This window comes from Numida meleagris, chromosome 1 (genome assembly GCF_002078875.1).
Source record: "Numida meleagris isolate 19003 breed g44 Domestic line chromosome 1, NumMel1.0, whole genome shotgun sequence".
Lineage (NCBI taxonomy): Eukaryota > Metazoa > Chordata > Aves > Galliformes > Numididae > Numida > Numida meleagris.
Genome location: NC_034409.1, coordinates 27,343,449 through 27,363,943, shown reverse-complemented (window position 1 = coordinate 27,363,943; position 20,495 = coordinate 27,343,449). Strand labels below are relative to the sequence as shown.

Sequence of the window (20,495 nt, the reverse complement as noted above, 5' to 3'; positions counted from 1 at the left end):
GACTCCTGGGGATGGAAATAACTAGATTGGAGAGGTGCTCAAGCTCTCCCTTCTTTGCTGTTGTTATGACTGTCAACAATAAACACTAGTCAATTCTGTAAATTTCTAGTGAGAAGGATGGTTAGAAGTCGGTTTATTTGAGCTGCCATAAAAGATAGCCAATCTCATGTTTGGGGAAGTTGCAAAAAATGTCTTTAAGCATTTTCTTCCTTACTAAAATTCTTTAGAATTTCCACAGAATAGGGGCAGATGGGAGGGGCGGGTAGGGGAAAGAGCATTTGTTTCTTAAATGGAAAAAAACCTGACATCAAGGCTTTTTCCCTGAAAAAAAAAAAGTACCAAAAAACTAACTTATAACACAAATCAGCAAATATTTTGATCATCAAATGTGGGTTTCAGTTTTCAACAAGTGATAAAAATGATTTAAGTAATTACACAATTAAAAGAAAAAACACATAAAAAGGTTAATGATGTGTATGAATGCCAGTAAAAAGGTGAGGTTGAGAGTACAACAAATGAGGGGTAATCTGCTTATTCTTTGATATGGTATAGAGTCTACCCAGTCCTTAAGCATATAATGAAAAGCTCACAAAATAGAAAATGCAGGTGACTTTTATTTGCCTTGGATAAACAGACTATTCCTCTTTGCGTTGATGAAGAACCTGTGCTCATTTGAGGGCAATATGATAGTAACAAACAAGGTTGTTCAAGGTGATGGGAAAAGGAGGATTAGCATGCCAGCTTATCTCCGCTTCTCCCACAGATGTGGCCAGAGGCATCAATCATTTGTGATAAGACATTCATATCATATTGACACAGACACAACGTGTATATCAGTGAAAGAAATTCTTAACACACTCCATCTTTCTAAAGTGCTGCCTTAAAATTGCTCTATTAATAGCATTGCTATTTGGAGAAAACGATAACATTAAGGAAATGGCTTAGAGAAGACACAGCTAGACAAGAACCGCGTGCACCATTGCAGATTTAAGGAAAAAATGTCAGTTTTCTACTGCAGTATGTTTTCATAACACACAGAGGCACAAACACTACATAAATGTAAAGGTCAGCAAAACAGCTGGGACTTTGGGCAGGAGATGGAGCAGTATTCTCATACATACCATCAATAACAAAAACAAAACCCACTTAAATGAACAAATGCAGGTAACTGGCTTAACACCCTCCATTCCCTTTTTCATAGTGCACCCTCAAGATGATAACTGCCTGTGTCTCTAAATTTCTATAAAGAAACAGACAGGGTCTCTGGGTAGCAATGTACAACAAATAGAAATATGGTCTTACAGTAGCCATGCTGGAAAGGTAGGTATCTCAGAGGACACTGGGATATTTGACTTTAGGAAAGCAGGATTCATTTGTCAAACTTTTTTTGTGTGTGTGTAGCATCAGAATATTATTATTTTTTCCACAAACTTAGACTCTCAGTGAATAATACACATCATCTTGAAAACAGCTAAGTTGGTGAGAAAAAAGCTGGTGAGATCTTTCAAACAAAAAATAAATAAATAAAACAATGTTTTTTATTAAAGGACTGGTCTTAGAGCTTCAGTGTCCAGCTTCTTCTGGTTACACTAAGGTCATCATTTCTGCAACACTTCCTGCACTTTGTAAATGATGTGAGCACACATAGGGGAAAAGAACATACTATGATCAGATGTCCTTTATTTCTCCAAAAATCTAACAGTGCAAACTGTAATTCGTGTAATCTGTTAAGTACGTACGATAGATGTGGTACATGCAACCTCACTGCTGGTTCATTTACTAAACTTTTATGCTGCTAAGAAAATAAGATACCTGCAAAGCATACAATCATCACCACATTCTTTGACACTCTAAATATTGGGAATCTTCATAATCTGAATTTACAGAAGAGAAGCTACCAGTCATTTGTTAGGAATAGAAAAATATCAAAAACTTCCTAAATCCCATAAATAATCACATTACAGATTTAGAAACTAGCTAACGAAGAACACAAGATTGTTGCACTCTTACAAAATGTTCTGGAAAACATGCATTTCCAGTCTTCTTTTGGAGGTCCCCAGTATCCTATCTTGCGCCAGGAGTTTAAATTGTGTATTTTCCTGTAAGTGCACCTCACACTAAAATCAGTGGAAATCAGGCATCTAAAATCCCATTTAAGTCAGAAAATGTTTTTGCAATGTAATTGTAACGGCTAATACCCAAAGTAAAAAGTGATAGAATTAAAGCTGTTACTCCATGTTCCACAGGAATTTTCTCTGTTCAAACTATAATCCTGTAATATTCACCTTACATACACTATTTTAAGATCTACATGATCAGCTTAGTTTGCATCAGATTTTTGTTTTTGAAAGCAATCTCTTGATTGTCTCCACAATCCATGTTTTGATTCACAGTCCAAAACAGTTTTAGCGAATTGGATTTCTCCTGGATTAAACTGGAAGACACGCTCTCACCATTGCTGGGCATTCAGATCACACAACCTCATAAATTAGTCTTTAGTAAAATCTTCAGAACATTTACAGATGTTAATATTGGGCTCTGAGCATCAGCTGCTGTTCTGTAGCTCCCACTGGCCGCCACTGCTTGTACATTGCAGTCTCACAACAAATTTAGATGACATGAAACGTACCATCAAAGCTCAGTATTAAATTGATAAGCCCTTTGCATTTTGCTTTTCTCAAACATTAGTTGAGCATGCCAGATTCAAGGAACAGATTTTACAAAAGCATTTTAGAACAACACTAATTAACTATTGTCTGTACTCTCAATAGATCTAGACCGAGTATGCTTGAGACAATGTACTTGAGAACAGACTATGATGCCATACATCTCTGAGAGCCTGGTAAAAGCTCAGCATCAACCAAAAATATAGGACTGAACTGAAAGACAGAAAAGTCTCAGGAAAAAATCTGAAAATATGATCACAGATTTCTTACATTTTCCAAATACAAAGCTAATACTACTCTACAACTGTGTACACACAAAATTTTGCTTGTATATTAGGTTTCTTCAGTGCAGCTAGTGCAACAAACTAAAGCTTAATCAAGACAACTTCAACTTTTCACTTTTTTAAAGAATGAAAAGTTGAAGAATACACAAACAAGGCTTTTGACTGGGACAGAAATGTAAAGAGAAGAATATAAGGTTAGAAGACGCAACAGTGCATAAAACAAAGAAGTTTACTGGGACAAGTCATATGGCTGCATCATGTTAAAGTAGCGCCATTCACAAATTTACCAAGTGCCATGCAAGGACTGTTCCCATTTTAAAACAGAAAATTTGCAAAGCAAGAAAAACAGAAAGCAAAACAATATACAAGAACACATCAGAGAAAACTCTGGAAGTCATCAGGGGCTCACTTCACTTCCCTATTGTTAACTTAAGGGATAACAAAAATGATTCCTACTGTTAGCTTAGCTAGAAAATACATACATATATATATGCATACACACAGTCAAGAGAAGTTAGTACATGCTAACTAGACAGAATATGACTTAAAACAGTAGTTTTAATGAAGCAAGTACATACACGTCATCTCTCAGATTTATACTTGACTATCAAGAGAAAATTTCTACAGTTTTCTAGCTTCCACGTAAAGTAAATGCTCGTGACGAAAAATAGCTTTTTAAAGTGTTAATGCATGTATTAAAATGAGTGTAATTATATAAATCTAGAAATACTCTGCGAAGTAATATTAATTATAACTGTTTATTAGCAATAATAAAGTCATAAATAGGCCTGCATTTTACTACTACATAATTAATGCACGAGAACTAATGCTTTTGCAGACACCAATATGATTAAAAAATTAATTTTTAATAGTAATTTCAGCCACAAAAAAAGCCTTGAGAAGAGTAGTGTCTCATAGCACTCCAAACAAATGCTGAGATTCCTACCTGCAGCAATGTAGTGATCACAAAAGAACATTTATCACTAGCTTCCTTAATTCAACAGAAAAAAAATCTGTTGCCCAAAGTGTGCATTGATCACACTGAGGTGGATGCAAGTGAAACATCACAGCTGCTACCAATTTAGAAAAGTCCTCAGATTGGAAGCCTGAAGGTCAAACACTGCCCTTGCCTCTCCCAGAATCACTGAATCTTTACCACTATCTGACTTCTTCTCTGGGCAAGTCACTAACTTCTACATCGTAGTTTCTAACATCTCACCTGAAATGCTATTATTGTCTAACTCTTTTTACATATATGGAAGATTATGAGCTGATAAAAAGAAAAATTATTTCAAAATGATGTAGTTACAAATTTATTTAATTTTCCTTTCATTCAAAGCACTAAAAATATTAAGATTTGTTGTCAAAAACTGAATAACGTTTTTATGATTTTAATTTTTGCTTCTTATTTATTTTAACAGGTACTTGCCTAGGGATGCACTTCCATGTCACACACAATCAAAAGATCAGTTATCATTGGAACTTTAAATTGGAACAGAACGTAACAAGAATCCTTCAGATAATCCTTTTTTTAATAAGAAAACAATTTAAAATACACTGAAGCAACAATTCTAAGTCTGTACAGACATGTACCAAAAAATTTTGATCCCCCTACTGTAAAATTCTTTGCAAATACTTTAAGAACAATTTCAGAGGTCTTTTCTTTATAGATTCCACTGTGAGAGGCTAATGGCAAGAAGTCAGATAAGTAATACTGAATGTCCGTATCCTTTTTGATTTCAACAACAATTATTTCTGATTTTGAAGACTCAGACTTTATGGAGATCTAAAGTAGTCACACAGAAAACAAGAAAAAAATAGGATGGATTCAGCTCAAAATTACTTTGGAGTACGCTGGGCAGCTCTTTAATCAATCCCGTCAACGGACTCTAAAGAGCTAAGCAGATACAGACATTTTATCAGCTGGACATATTTAAGCTTCACTGACTAAAACTAGACTACAACAGGCTGTGGACTGTAGCAGAAGTCTAGATATGTAATTCAGACAAAGAAATTAAATTCAGATGTCTTCAGAGCTGTACTCAAATCATAAAGTCTATGTATCCATCACAAAAGCTAAAATTAAACAAAAAAAGAAATGCTAAACTTTGGCAGAAGTCTTAATCATGGTATTTCACTCATTACTCCGGAAGATTCCTCGACCTAAACAGATTCCAGAGCATGAATCAGAGGTCTTTTTATCTAGGCAATTCTTAATATTGCTTGAGAAAACTACAATTTTACTGTGGCCTCAGGACAACGTTATTCTTGCACTTTATATTAAAACTCAGCTATTGAACCATACCTTCTCTATGCTCTCGAGTATCTCCCTTTTTCTTTTACTTTTCCCCCAGATTACAGACTTTCCATATGGAAAAATATTATACACGTTTTCTAATTAAGCACAATCAATTAGAGAAAGAAAAAGTGGCAAAGAGCATATACTGAATTTAAATATGAAGAATGGTGAAACCCCCTTGGATGTTTTTGCTTGTTTGTTTAATTCTATTTTTTTGAAGAGCAACAAGGTTGTGGTGTAGTTGAAAAACATATTAACAGGTTAAGTTCTTCAAGAAAACAAAGTCATATAATTTTGGTTTCTTGCTCTGCCTTCAAATATTCAGACTTGTATACCCTATCTTTCAGGGAGTCTGGACTGTCTCTTAAGCTAGAGCAATCATCCTTAAAATATTGCATCAAAGGAATTACAATGATTAGTATTCTCCTTTTCCTCATATGATTGTCTTTTCAAAGACAAACAGTGGCTAACACTGCAGTGCAGGAAACCAGCCCTTCCAAAAAGACATATTGAACTTAGTTCCTCTGGCAAACCATAGGGGTCATGAGAATTAGACAAAAGCTGTGTGCTGATATTCAGGATCACAGTTTTCCTTTCCACATCTAAATTTCTTCTACTTCATACACCAATGATCTTTTTACAAATTAATATTTTATTATTAGACAAAACTCTAACCCCACTAAGTCAAATGCAAGACCTGTTAACACAACGTGCTTTCTGCTTGTAACTTGGTTTGACACAGTTGCTATGGTATGCTTTTTTCATGAAGAATCTATAACTATAGCAACAACAACAAAAAAAGTTCCATTTTCCATCATTGTTCAAAGACAATATTCTAAGTATGAGCAGTTCTTAATACGGTCTCAGAAAACTACAATTTTACAATGTCCTAAGGACAGCCTTATTCTTTTACTCCAATATAAAGCTCAGCTATTAAACTGTAGCTTCCCTTTGTTATCAAGGATCTTCCTCTTCCCTTTTTTTTTTCTTTCCCTGAAGCGCAGACTTCTCCACAGCAGCATGTTATCCACATTATTAACAAATTCAGATAGGTTTAAAATAAAGGAAGAGGAAAATTAAACCCTTTCAAACGATTTCACAGCACAGTTGTTCAGGAAAAAAAAACAACAGCTGTAAATTCTATAAAGATATAAGATCCTATTGTTCTATGCATGTCAGTAAACTACATCCTCTTGTCAAAAATCTTTAAGCAGTCAAAATCTAATGCAAATATTCTGTATAAATTCTGCAGCAGTATACAGATATATTTAGATTATTTTATAACATATTAATATATGTCACAATAAAGTATCATATATATTCTCTGAACAGGAGAAAAATTTCTTGACTGTGAGGGTGACAGAGCACTGGAATAGGCTGCCTAGAGAGGCTGCGGAGTCTGCTTCTCTGGAGATGGAACAGGCTGCATTCCTTCTTGAATGTTGCTAATTGTTTTAGACCAGAGCATCCCACCCAGTCTGCTTTTTCTTGCACTAGTCTGCAGCTGGAGTAGGAAATCTGCTACACTCAAACTTCCTAAAGCCTTACTATTCTGTAGATAATTGCCACACCTTGCTATCTACAACTGCAATTCATTTTACTGACAATACTAGAACAAACTTTTCTGTGCAAACAACTTCACTGAATATAAGAAACAGAAAATATAAAATAAAGAATGGTTTGGAAAAAAATAATCTATCAACAAAATCCACAGCTTCTAGTCCCATCGCTTCTAGTCCCCCAATAGTTTTTTAAAGCTGCCATTTCAATTGCATGAACTTGAGGTTAATAAAAAGTGAAATAAGTATATTCAGAGATCATATGCTTGCAGGTTGATCTGATAAGAAGCTGAGGTAGTCTTAAGATAGAAAAATATCAGAACAGAAATTCTATCATTAAATCTCAATTCTGCTCTTTTTACTTTCTCCACATGAACTCATTCTTTAAGAAGCAACAAAGATCACATGTTTTATGTATATCTACATCAGCTGGACAACGACTACCAGATTGAAATCCACACGAAGTCACATTTTTGGAGCAGTTCTGCCTATGAGCTTGTACTTAACATTATGCATTCTAACTGTCTCATTCAAACAAGTAGGATTACCACCTGAGGAAAGCTTGGTACACACATAGTGCTTGCAAAACTGAAATTTACATAAAGTAAAAAATCCCAAAGAAATGCAACCCTCCATTCTACTAATACCATAATCACAAAATTGAAGACATACATTATAAGTTATGTATATTTCTATATTTTTATTTTGAACCAAATATCATTCTGTTTCAGGACATAAATTGCCATGCATGGTTTTGTACTTTTATCTGTGCTATTAACAAGAGTTTAATCTAGTATTTTTTACTGCTTTTTTCTTGTGGGCTGTTTAGCAATGCCTTAGGAAATCAACAAACAAATCACCCAGGTAGGTTGTGACAGACCTTACGGTGATGCTAAACACAGCTTTTTGATGCACTAATATCATCCAGAATTAGCAGAAGATTACATCTATCCAGGTATCACACTTTGCAGCTCACACCTGTTTTCTGCCAGAAGGCCTTGGCTTCATTGCAGGGTGTGAAGCTCAGCAGCTGATGATTGTGCGCACAGTGTCCTCTCACACATCATCTCCTCAGGGTTTACTGCATGCATGTGTCAGCACTAGCGACAGCATAAAGATCTCTGAAATACCTTGCCAATTTGTAGAGAACGAAATACCATACTGCTATGTACACATACACAAGACTGTACACTAATTTAAGTGCTCTAACAAGCAGTCAACTGACCAAAATATAGAGTAGGTGTGGAAACTACGGCCACGTGCATATTAAGCAAGAGCACAAAAGCCATGTCAGCAAGACCAACTAGCCTTGTTTTAACTCTGACAACGTGGTTATGTCGCTTGCATTAGATATGCAAGCCACAAAGACCACAGCTTGGACACATCTGCATTCCATCTTGTGCTATGATACATAAATACCTTGAAACTAAATCCATTCTTGTGAAAACTCTCTTGGTTTCATTTTTTTCAATGTGTTGAGGGAGTGCTCCTTTCCTGGATTTTTAATTTGTGGGAGAGGTGTGGAGGTGTGCGTGTTTGTTTTACAGATAGTAAAAAGCTGCTTTCACAAAGTTCATCTTGTCATTCCTCCCATGCTCTAGAAGGCAGTTTGGATTCATGACAACACACTTCTTCAAGGTTTGTCAGTAATGGGATGAGGAAGTTCACACATAATAAAGCAGCTGCAAATAGACACTGGAGTCAGGAATCAATACCTAAAGGTCAGATCACAGCAAGCATGTGACAAGCAGCTCTAGAATTTGTGCTTTCATGTGAATGTGAAATCCAATCCATTTGCTTTCATACGACCACTACTGCCATAACCTTGTTTTCAACAATCCATAACACCCAAATTGTTTTCTGTCAAGGTCTGAAGCTCTCATCTAAATCCATCACCTGCTATGCCATTCACTGAAATGAACACAAAAGATTTGCCCTCGTGCACATTTAATTCTCAGAAATGACAGTAAACTCTTTTTGGTGACTAATGTTTCAAGTGCACACCAGGCCAGTATTTAGCAGCTATTGTGCAAACAATTTAAAAATTTCATTAGCTATGAAAATCAATTTATTCAGTATAAACTTCCTTCAAATAGTGGGTAGCTATTTTGCACAACTACAAAGCACACACAACATTTGTCAAATTCAGTCTAATGTGCATGTGCAATGCCCCAAATTCTTATTACCATATATATAAAAAGACAATTAGTACACAGTCATGGCTTTGCACACATTTTGAATTACATTTTTTATCCTATTAATGGGCTTACAGTAGTAGGTTTTATTTCTATTTGTGCATTTGTGTTCTGTCTTATCTAAAGTGCATTTTGTTTTTAAGCCTAGTCTTTCATTTCTCCAGTGGCCAGCCTTAAATCAGACTGAGGTATGTTGCCTCCGGCACCTGTTCTTTATGTAATGAGAACACAGAAAGAATACACTGAGTAACGACCAGCAGCAAATTCTGAATGGGAGCCTTCTGACCAGTCTTCCATCACCAATGTACAAGCATTTAGTGTGACACTGTTCCTTCAATCTCCCTGCCATATTTCTCATACAGAACTCAGAAGGCTCTTCCACCAAGTCTACTCTCCCCCTATATATCTCATCTGCTAAGTTTATCAAAATTCTGTTCCTTTTCATTCCCAGGTCCTCTGTCTTGGCTAGAAATATGCCAGGAATAGAAATAACTACTGAACATTTAAAAATTAAAAGGATTTCAGCTCTAGGATAAGCAGAAGAATGGTTACAGGATCAGTTCCCAGATGGAAAAAAAAAAGCCAACAAACCCTAAATGGATGTGAGATCAGGTTTGATTGCTTCATTAAGGGCATGCACCTCAGGCTCCTATTACACAAAGATTTCATAACTCACTAAGCATTCCAGTTCGAGGTACCTAGGAGAATTAATCTCATAAATATTACAGAGCAAGCAACAGTTGTAAGTTTTGAATGTGCACTGGTCAGGAGAAAGGAAAATAGAGATACAGAAAAATGACCTTTCGGTCACAAAACTAATATTCAGTCTGTATGCACAGATCTATATATGTTCCCTCTCAAGTAAAGCCAGCTGAAAACTGAAGTAAGTAAAAAAGGCAGAGAAAAATATATTACTTAAATCCAGAAATGACAGTGGCAAATATTAAGTATAGGAACTGGATTGATTACAAGACAAAGCAAAAAAATCTTTTGCTTGTTTCTAAACATGAAATGCATTAGCAAGATCAAAACAGACAGTGCACACTGACAACGCTCATGTAAAATCAGTATCCCAGCGAAAAATCATATGCTACCTGATGGGTCGATTTTCTTTACTATCGAAGAGTGAGAAGATTACTTCCAGTTCCTCTCCCAGATTGGAGCACATTAGACTCTTCATCTGAACAAAAAGATGGTGGCTGCTAGCTGGTACTGGTGTGTCTTTTTTTCGATGACGATGCTCCATCTAAACATATCACAAAAACCACAGCAGTCGGTTTGAATTAATGTAAAGATCTCAAAACAAACAAACAAAAAAGGTAAAAAATACAATCCTGGGTTCCTTTCTTATTCCCAATTTTTAAGCTTTTAATTCAGTATTAATTTGTAATAGTGTTTTGTTCTATTTTTTTTTCTTTATCTGAGAAGGAGAAAGTAGAGAAGCCACTTTCCTGGTGTTACACTGCATCATAATTGTCCCTGGGAAAAAACAGTAACTTCTAAAAGTTCACCTTTTTTCTACTCCAAGAATTCCAACCCATTTTAAATGTCTGTGCTGTAACAAAGTTGTATTTCAGAGCTGGTTTAGACAGTTTATGATTTGATATTCTAGTAATCAAACACACGAAGAACGCTTTGGCAAAAGACTTTATAGCAGTATTCTTAAATGGAAAATATTACTCCCATATTTTCTAATCTTTGGCAGAACATTATGTAGAAGTTACTAAGCTCTCTTGATTTGACTTTACAGTTTATATCTTTACTACTTTAGTCACTAATTAACATTATACTGTTCTTCTCTTATGTCATACCAAAACCAATTTTAAAACAGCAATCTTTGAAAGTTGCTTAGCCCTCAAACCAAACTTATTTTGGGTCTTTTTTCCTCTTTATTTTTGAAAGTGCACTCCACGAGTTTCATCATTAATTTTCTGGATTACTCTTCCTCTGTATGTTTCTTCTTGTGATTAATGGTTTCTCAGTGTTTGTCATTTAGTGCTTCAATAGAGTTCCATAAGATTACATATGACTTTGAGCCTGCCCAAAGGTATACTGGCTCTAGAGTGAATAAATTACTATTTGACTCAACAGCATACATCATCAAAATAAGTCATTAAAATTATTAAATGTATTAAAATTGTGGCTCCATAATAAATTATTATAATTAATTTCTCTTTGTTCTATATTCTGTATTAAATACACACGTTAGCATAAATAAAATTTAGTTTAAATAAAAGCTTAGTCTCAAGCAAGTAAGGCTCAGAACTCTATTACTATAACTGCAATAGTACCATGAGCCAAGGCCTGTAGAAGTGAATTGGAATGCTGTCTTAGACTTCACTTGATATAACATCAGAATAAGAAATACCAGTACTCTTTTAAGTAAACCAAGATGGGCTTTCATGCCCAAAGGAGAGCTTTTCTATGTAGCTCAGCTGCTATTAACATTAATGTATTAGAAGAGATCAACAAGCCAATAAGATTAATCATGACAATACTTGTATGTTATTTTATTTCCACTAATGTTATCTAATGGGACTCATGGGCCAGTTAAAGCACTAATGATGAAGAGTCTCATAAGCTTTTATTGATGATTATATTCATGTTAGAACTCATAAATTTAATGATACATCAGAAAATAAAGCTGTCAGTAAATAACATGTAGAATGTACATGTGTGCAGACAGATTTGATATAAAATCAAAGCATCCCATGCAGAGGAAGAGATGAAAAAAATATTAAAAATAAATCTTCTTTAATCATAGTAAAACCCATTGCATTAGCAAATTCCAGTGTATTTGAGCAAAAAAGTACTTTTGATTAAGTAGAAGAAAGTTATTGTGAAAACCTCAGCATGTAATCTGTCAGCACAAGGACAGAATATTATATTCACATACCAGCCTGTAGAGCTCTGTAATGCTGATCTCTTCAGGATCCACCATAGCATATTCTTTTCTTGGAACTAAGTCAAGTCCCAGTTGTCTGTATGAGGAAAAGAGAAATAAAGACATACTATAAAACATTGGAATAACAGTAAGTAATTAGTCTCTACATATGAAGGAAATAAATTAAGAAATTTAACTCATTTTCTTTATTTAACATTAACATTCCATTTAATAAAGCAAATACTAGTTGGTACTCTGAACTTGTTTAGGGGGCTTTTTTGAAGTTAATGAATGATTCCTCTCTTTTCTTCGCTTCATAACATTAATGGAATATCTTTTCCCACAATTTTTAATTCCATTTCACACTGCAGGCAACGTGCAATGGATACCATCCTTAGTACTACTGTGGACATTACGCAGTGTGAATTGCCCTGGTATTGTTATTTTGAATGACAACCACAGAAAATAACATAAAAAGAAAATCCATACAATGTCAAATCATCAGTTTATTTTAAATGTGGACTGTATTGCATCAAAGCTGTTTGGCTGTGCCTCCTGAATGAAATAATTAAATACACTTCAATCGACGGGAATAAAAAAATATTTTCAGCATAGCAGCAAGTAATAAAGACCATATATGGGGTAGTCATGCTGAATTTAGAGAAAAAATGACAGATTAGAAAACTTAAAAATATTTGCTTTTAAAGAATGGGAACTGATGACTTCAGAAATCACCACAATTCTGAGCAGACAGTTCTTCCACTATGTCAGATGTTTAGGCCTTCAGATAGCAGTGCTTTCAGAACCCCCTGAAATTCAATTAGTTCTACTACTGAGTATTTCTGCATTTAGTCAGAATTTAATTGAAGAAACTACAGGCTAAAGAAAAGATTTTGGAAACAACACCTCTATGCCAAAAGTTATTTCAATGTTTCAAAAATTGTTAGAGAATGGTTTACCCTGCTGATCTGATAAAAATTAAATAGAAGGGAATACAGAGAGATGGATCTGACACAATCCATCCCATCTCCTTCAAGTTGAAAAGCACGAAAGGAATTACACTGAAATTCACACTTTTTCGAAAAAAGTATGCCACGAGAGCCACACTCATTTATGTAAAGTAAACTTTACTTGTATACAGTGGCTGCACTCATTTTTGTTTGTTTGTTTTTAAGCTCTGCACTTCAGATGTAAAGTACTTCCTTTCACTAAAGAAAGCTTTCAACAAGTACATACTATAAATTGCATCATTTTCACCCATGCTGAATGAAAGTAAACTTGACATCATTAGGCAAAACTACATCTTTAGAGCTCATTACAGGATTTTTTATAGATTTAATCAAGCCAAAATTACATTTCGGACCATCTTTTGTGTCACTCTCACTGTGCTTATACAGTTTCTCTCAAAGGTTTTGAATAACAGTTTTATCTGGTATTTGGAAGAAAACTATACATTCATCTTCATCCACTTAAATTCTATGGAAATTGAATTCTTAAGAAAATAAAAAATCTATTAACAAAAACAGAACACCCTTTATTTTACAAAGGAGACCTTTACGAGTGAAATAACTGTAAGGCTGGTTTATGAATAATGAAGTAAGAAAGATTTGCCACAGTAGGAAGATAAAGTGCACTGGAAATGAACTCAGAGATGACCAGTAAAATCTGATGTCCAACAAAACTGGCTGAAGCATTCTTTTTGCTGCTTACTACAATAAATACAAAACCACAGTTGATTAAAAGAAAACATGATGAGAAGTAACCGTGGCATCTGCATAACAGATGTAACTCTGACACAAACACAAGTAGGTGCAAAGTGGTTTTATTACTGATACACTAAACTAAGGGTTCAAACATCTGGCCTCAGGAAACTTGTTCAGGAAATACTGCACTACTCTTCCTACTTGCAAACTTAGAAAGCTGAGGAAAGACCAAGTCTCACTATCTTGTTCAGTCTGAAGCAGAATTTTTTCTAAACAGTTACAGCCATTTCTGGTTTTGTCCTAAACATCAGGTTTCATGCATGTTGAGTCTCCTTCATCACAATGAATTCCTCTGCTGGAAGAAGCTTAATTTTGCTCTAAGCAGTCCCACAAAACAATCTTGTTACTTTCAGAACAGAATAATGGTTGAAAGCAAACAAGGATCCTTTTAAAACTCAGGGGTCCTGCCTGACTGCCTGACCTCACTGGTTCAAATACAACCCAGATGTGATAACGGGGCTAAGGTTTCAGATGACAAATGCCCACATCACAAAATACACCACTGCAAACATCTGTAGCCATTGCAGTAGACACTTGCAAAAAAAAATATTAAAATTAATAAATAAATGAAGGCATTGGACAGATCAGAGCAAATAAAAGTCCAAAGCTGCACCAATTAGTAGCAGCTTATGTTTGTTGTAACAGAATTTGGAGAATGTTGTGTGGTTCAAAGGACAGGGAAAGACCAACATTCTAGGAAAAAAAAAAAAAAGCCTCATTAGTATTTTGATGGCTCCATACCTGCAGAGTGGGGAGGAAATACTAAGGATGAGATCCAAATTATACTTATTCCTACTGAGAGCATTTCTTCTCACTACGAAAGCTAGAGTGACTGAAGCATATTTCAGTCACAAGCTTCAAGGAATATACCCGTCTTTTTCAAAGGCTGATTCAGACTTCACAAGTTCTGTATTATTCTATTCAGGGTCACACACATTGTAAAAGCTTGCTATAGAACAAGGTACAGAGCACAGCTCTGAGTAGACTATCAGCCTGTATCAAGGTTATCAGCCTGCTCTGGTACAGAAGCTACAATTTCAATAGTACAGGACTTTAATCTGAGCCATTAGTTTACTTTTTTTGTTTTAGTTTGAATAGTTTTCTAAAGTCAAATTTATTTTCTCAAATGAATCACAGAATCACCAAGGTTGGACAAAACCTCCAAGATCATCCGGTCCAACCATCCACCTGTATTTCCCCACTAAACCATGTCCCTTAGTACAACATCCAAACATTTCTTGAACACCTCCAGGGACAGTGACTCAATCACCTCTCCAATGGTCAAGGAGATCAAGTGTTTTAGTTATCTTCATTACCACATAAAACACCATTCTTACTGATGGTACTGCCTCAGGGTACTGTGGTGTGAGGGAAAAGGGATGCTCCTATCACTTTCTGATGCACACACCAATCTTACACTTGCCTTTTCTTTGCCAAAGACCTAGCAAAGTAGCCAGGAGTGCAGCACTGAGGAGACAAATACAATACATGTAAGCAAAGGGCTACAGATGTAGCCACAAAGTGCTATTATGCTGTATGCAACAGCAGCAAAATTCACTGTCTGTGGAGCCTCTTTCATCTGGTCTCAGATTTCTGAGCTCAAAGCAAAATCAGCACTAAAAGCGAGGCATGCATGTCAATGTCACCAACAGAAGCACATTTCATTTTTGCATTTTCCATACTACTTAGCTGCCCAACTGCACCAAGCATGCACTTCTTTACGAGAGAATGACAAGCCTCTGATGGTTCACTGCTACAAGAGCACAGACTCATGCTGGTTTTGACTCTCATTGCAAATATCACTGCATTGTTAATCTGTACTGTTGTTTTCACTAGTAATACTGGAGTTAAAAGTAGCCTATTGGGCTTATTATTCTCACGGGTGATGTATCTACAACAGAGCTGAGCTTACTGGCCTTTCAAACTATACAAGACAGTAGCAAGATCTGTGAAAGCTATATTCAGAAAATGATTTAGAAATCATTTTCATCATCAAGCATTATGCTAACAATTCTCTATCCCTATAACTCTTTATACTGTTAGGCATTTAGTAATACTGAAGAGACATTATTTGAAGTAGCACAGGTTTAAGACAAAAGCATGAAGATTTCTTGCTTTGAAAAAAAAAAGTGTAAGAGAATATAACTTTTATTAGCTCTTTTTATTTGTCACTAAAAAGAAAGATGCATAGAATAGTGTCAAGATGAATACTAAAGATACTTAAATAGAAACTGAATCGTACAACACAAATCAAGAAGATTAAGTAGTGTCAGCCAGTATAATTCCACTTAACACAGGGAGTAATGCTACACTGTGCTGCATAAGAATCTGGCCAGGTATGTTTTTAAAAGACTTAAAAGGAAACTGCAGATATCTAGTATTCCAGCATAATATCTGCAGTTATCTTGCAGGTTGTGCCAGTGCTATGTAAAATAAATTGAAGCAAGTATGTTTCTTTAGTGGAAGGAAAAAAGAAAGGAAAAGCTGTAAATCATTTTTCACTGCTAAAATATAGTGGACAGAAAAACAATGAAGGAAAAAAATCCATAAAGTGTCATCTGTCATAAATGTGTTCCTTATTTCAACATTCTATACTGAGCCTAAACCTGGTATTATAATGAGATTACACTATTTTCTTCTATGATTACAGCTACTCACTCATTGCCCCAGTCCAGACGAGCAGTGATGTGTCGCTTCACATCCTTCATTCGATCATGGGTGAGATGGCCAACAAGGACTTGCCTTCGCAGGTCTAGGATTTCATTCATTATATGCCACAGTCGGTGAAAGAGATCCCCCTCATTTCTCTGTGAGATAAATAAAGAATTGCATCTACACCAACTGACGGTCCTAATGAATACAGATGTGGTGTGGAAATCAATACTCTTCCATCCTTATTCCCTTAGTCACAATCCTCTTCCTCCCCCTAATGCTGTGACCTCTTTACGTGTATGTATGCGTGCACATGTGCATAAAATCATCTCAGAACTTATCAAAGATCATGCCTTTGCACAGTTCACACTCCAAAATTTCACTCCTAAAACCACACATTTACAGTCTGATTTATGTGCCAGATATGACAAAGATTCAATAAAAAAATTTTGAATGTCACAGCACTGTTTTATTCCAAATGCAATTTCACCATACGTCATTTCATTAAAACTGGAAACGTGACAGTGTAATTCAAGACCATTTGAACTCACACACCCAAGGGGATCAAAAGGCAATAGCTCCTGGAATTCAAACTCTGAATCACACAGTGTTAATGTTCTTTTAACTCTTTGGTCTAACTGTAAATAAATAGATTCATGTAGACAGAAACCTCTCCCTAACAGTTCTGCTTCGTCTGACTGCAAAATAGAAGAAATTACGCCAATATGAATAAAACACATCCTCCTACTCTAATTACACACTAGTTAATGACGTAAACTATTTCCCATAATGGTTTCCTCCCAAACAGCAGAAGTTCTTTTAACTCTTCCTTCACTTTACTGCAGACAGTTTTACTTAACATAATTTTTCTAAGAAACTGTCGCTTGAGGAAACTACTGCAACCTCCATTAAGTGATATATCACAAAAAAATTGAAAATTCAGACCTGTTCTTCTTATTTGTGCTAAAAACAAACAAACAAAAGTAACCCTAAGCCACTCATTTCCCTTTCACTTCTTCCTAAGAAAAAAATGACATAAAACCAAATTTCAGCTATTACTGCTAGATAATTGCCATGAAACGCTAAAATTCACTTAGAAGCATCATTATTCTCTGTCAGTACATTTTATATTCCATGGGCTCTGAAAAACACTGCTGTGTGACAAATTTGCCTTTTTTATTTCACATTCATTCACTTCATAAGCTCACTAAAATAAGCATTGATTTATTGTTTCTTTTGGCTGTCTGGAAAAAAAGAAAATCAGTGTATTCTGAATACACAATAATAACAGCAGCAAAGAAAAAAGTTGCTGAAAAAGTCAGCTTCAGTAAGAACAATAGAATATATGAACTTTATAAGTAAAAGAAAACCAAAAAAACTAGGTCATGTAAATAGTGCCTAAAAGCAAGAGACTGAAAAGTCTGTATGGGAGCGTTACATAGCCTGACCGCTTGTGCTCAGTTTTCCATTAGATACAGAGATTTCATCTTTCATTAAAAAGAAATCAAATTATCACTAATTTATGTGTAACTTTGTTTTTGATAATGTGATGATAAGCTCTACTGAGGAAAAATATTCAGCTGAATACAAGAGACATGCTAGTATCTCACAACATTAACTCAAATAACATTTTCAAGGCAGCATCCTTTTTTCCAAAGGTTTAGCATTTGTCTGAGTTTCTTACATCTCAAAGCACTGAGTGGCCCTGCAAGCAAATGCATTTGCTTTATGGATTTTTGGTTCTCTGATTTTGCTCCTTTTCCACTAATATCCTTGCTAATACGTAAGCACAGAAAGCAATTACACTTAGATGTGCTTAAGACAGGAAAAAAACTTCCATTGTAATCTAAGAGAAATTTGAATAAAGTTTTGAAGCTCACCTCAAGAAGCAGTTCATACTGCTTAACTAGCTTGACTGTCAAGTCTAATTTGATACTGTATAATACTGAATTCAACATGATTTTTTAGGTTCTTGCAGGAAAGCTTTCACTAAGCAAACTAGCCACTGCACCAATTGAAGGTTTCAGAAATGTCACCCAGTTCTGAATAGTCTCTCTGAGCATAGTCCCTACAATCATCACTCAAAAGGAAGCAGTCCGGTTGCTTCAGAACCATCTTGACCTGTGGACTTTTTTACATAACAGAAGCAGCCCCTGTATGAGCAGAGCACAGAAGATAGCTAAGCTTCTCACAGTTTAAGTCATAGCCACCAATTCAGCAAGGAGTTAAGACCAGGACTTGGAGGTCTGAACTATAAGGAGATGCAAGGAAACTATGGGGATGAAAGGGAAGAGGTTTTGATTACATCTGATATGTGCACATGGTGTCAAGTCTAAGCCATGTTTAGGATTCAGTGTAGCAGATTAGAAGGTGAAGTGTTAAGAACCAAAGATGATCACAATGCAAATCACAATTTAAGTAAGTTTAAATGGAGGCAATGCTTGAAATATTTCATTTCAGTCTTTAAAGACAATTCCGCAGTCAAGGGAAAGGTTAAAAAACAAACAAAAAACAAGTGAACAGAGGAAACAGAAGGAGGTATGAGATGAGGAAACTGATGATATTATTACAAGTTAGATTATAAGGATTAAAAAAATTGAAAAGATACAGAATGGTGAGAGAAGACTAAATTTCAGTCAAAATAGAGAGATTCAAGATTAAACAGTTTTATATATGTTTTACGTATACCAAAACCAAATAATTTCTATCCCTAGTGGCAGCCAATTAAGTGATGCAAATGGTAGAATTTTTCACAATGAAGAAAAAAGTAAGTTCAGAGAGGGACCTTCTGTAAGCGGTTGTAATAGAATTAGTAAGACAAGTACGAATGAAATATGAAAATGTATGCATAAGGAAAAATTAAAGGGATGGTATATATTAATTGCCACAGAGCACCTTAAGTGTGATTTCAGTCAAGCAAGGGTGACAAAACAAACAGAACTGAAGATGTCAGGAAGAAAGAGAAAAGAACCAGAGCCACAAAATATCCAGATGAGGAAAATAAGAGAAATGAGAAACATGGGACTTTTGCTGAAGACATAGGAACTGCGAGACAAAGTATTAAGGCAGAAGTACTAGAAGCCACTTCAGAAGTGTGCAACTGTTAGGTCCAAAATTAGCTCATTACTGTTAATCAAGAATCACTTCCAGCTCCCCTTATCAGTGAGGACTCAGCAGCTGGCATCCTTTGATCTCTGTGTCATATACAAGAGATCCTGGTCAAATAAAATGGAAATGCCTTGGTACTTTTCAATGAGTAGTATACACGTTCTGGTCACTGAACCATTAAGATCATTTACCCCCTATTAATACATTGGATCTGCTATTATAATCTACACGTATCATAATAATATCAGTCAAGGAGTCTGACATCTCACTTCTACATCTAATTATTTTTAAAGTTATATTAAAATCAGAAGAGTAGACTCTTCAACTTATTTACAGTCTGGGTCAGGGTGAGTACTAAACCACAAATGACAAGTTAAAAAAAATAGAAAAGCAACAATCTAATCCAACCGGAAAAGAGAATCACAAACTGTGCACTACCTTTAATTATATTTTTCCTTTTTTCATCCAGGAAAACCAGTATTTTAACAACATATCTGGTCTTTTGAGCTGGTATTCAATCAAAGCAACTTATTCAAAGTACTTGCCACATAGAGTTGTTTCCACATTGTTCCCCAGTCTCTTAAAGTTGATGTCATTTCTGTAATAACAGAATCTTCTGTTGGAATAACCATTTCAAATTGTCTGAAATATGCAGAAGAAGACATGGTATTACATAAGCATTACAAATCTCAGTACAGTTACTAACATAAAGACTTCCTCCTGCCAACAGTAATGACAATTAAACTACAAGAGAGTTCCTTCAACCCACAAGACTTTTTATTTATACATTTTCTTTAATCCTCATGGAAAGTATTGGTCCTAGAGAAGTCAAGGCAAGCATTTTACCACAAGATAAGCACATCAAACACTACTTTTATGTCAAAGTAATTCCCATGGTTTTCAAAGGATTTCAAGACGATCTTGCCACTTTAGCTTAGACTGCAAATCAGCGACTGCTACCACATTTTTTAAACACATCTGTTTATAGAAATAAGACAGGGAATGTCATTTCTTTGGCTGAACATGTATATTAAACTTGAAAATAAAATTGGTAGAGTGTGAGTGAGTTCCCAATTCTTCAGTGC

The 20,495-nt window shown here is 35.3% G+C and overlaps 1 protein-coding gene across 4 annotated transcripts in view; it reads right to left on the bottom strand.

Annotated features, from left to right (window-relative positions):
- Window positions 1-20,495, bottom strand: part of DOCK4 (dedicator of cytokinesis 4) — a 253,261-nt gene that overhangs the window by 145,268 nt on the left and 87,498 nt on the right. For all 4 annotated transcript variants that reach the window (XM_021384917.1, XM_021384919.1, XM_021384918.1 and 1 more), the window contains exons 5-8: window positions 19,956-20,052; window positions 16,309-16,457; window positions 11,900-11,984; window positions 10,098-10,249 (exon numbers count right to left, since the gene is read on the bottom strand). In XM_021384917.1, the coding sequence (XP_021240592.1) occupies window positions 10,098-10,249; window positions 11,900-11,984; window positions 16,309-16,457; window positions 19,956-20,052 (483 nt within the window). The remainder of the gene's footprint in view (window positions 1-10,097; window positions 10,250-11,899; window positions 11,985-16,308; window positions 16,458-19,955; window positions 20,053-20,495) is intronic.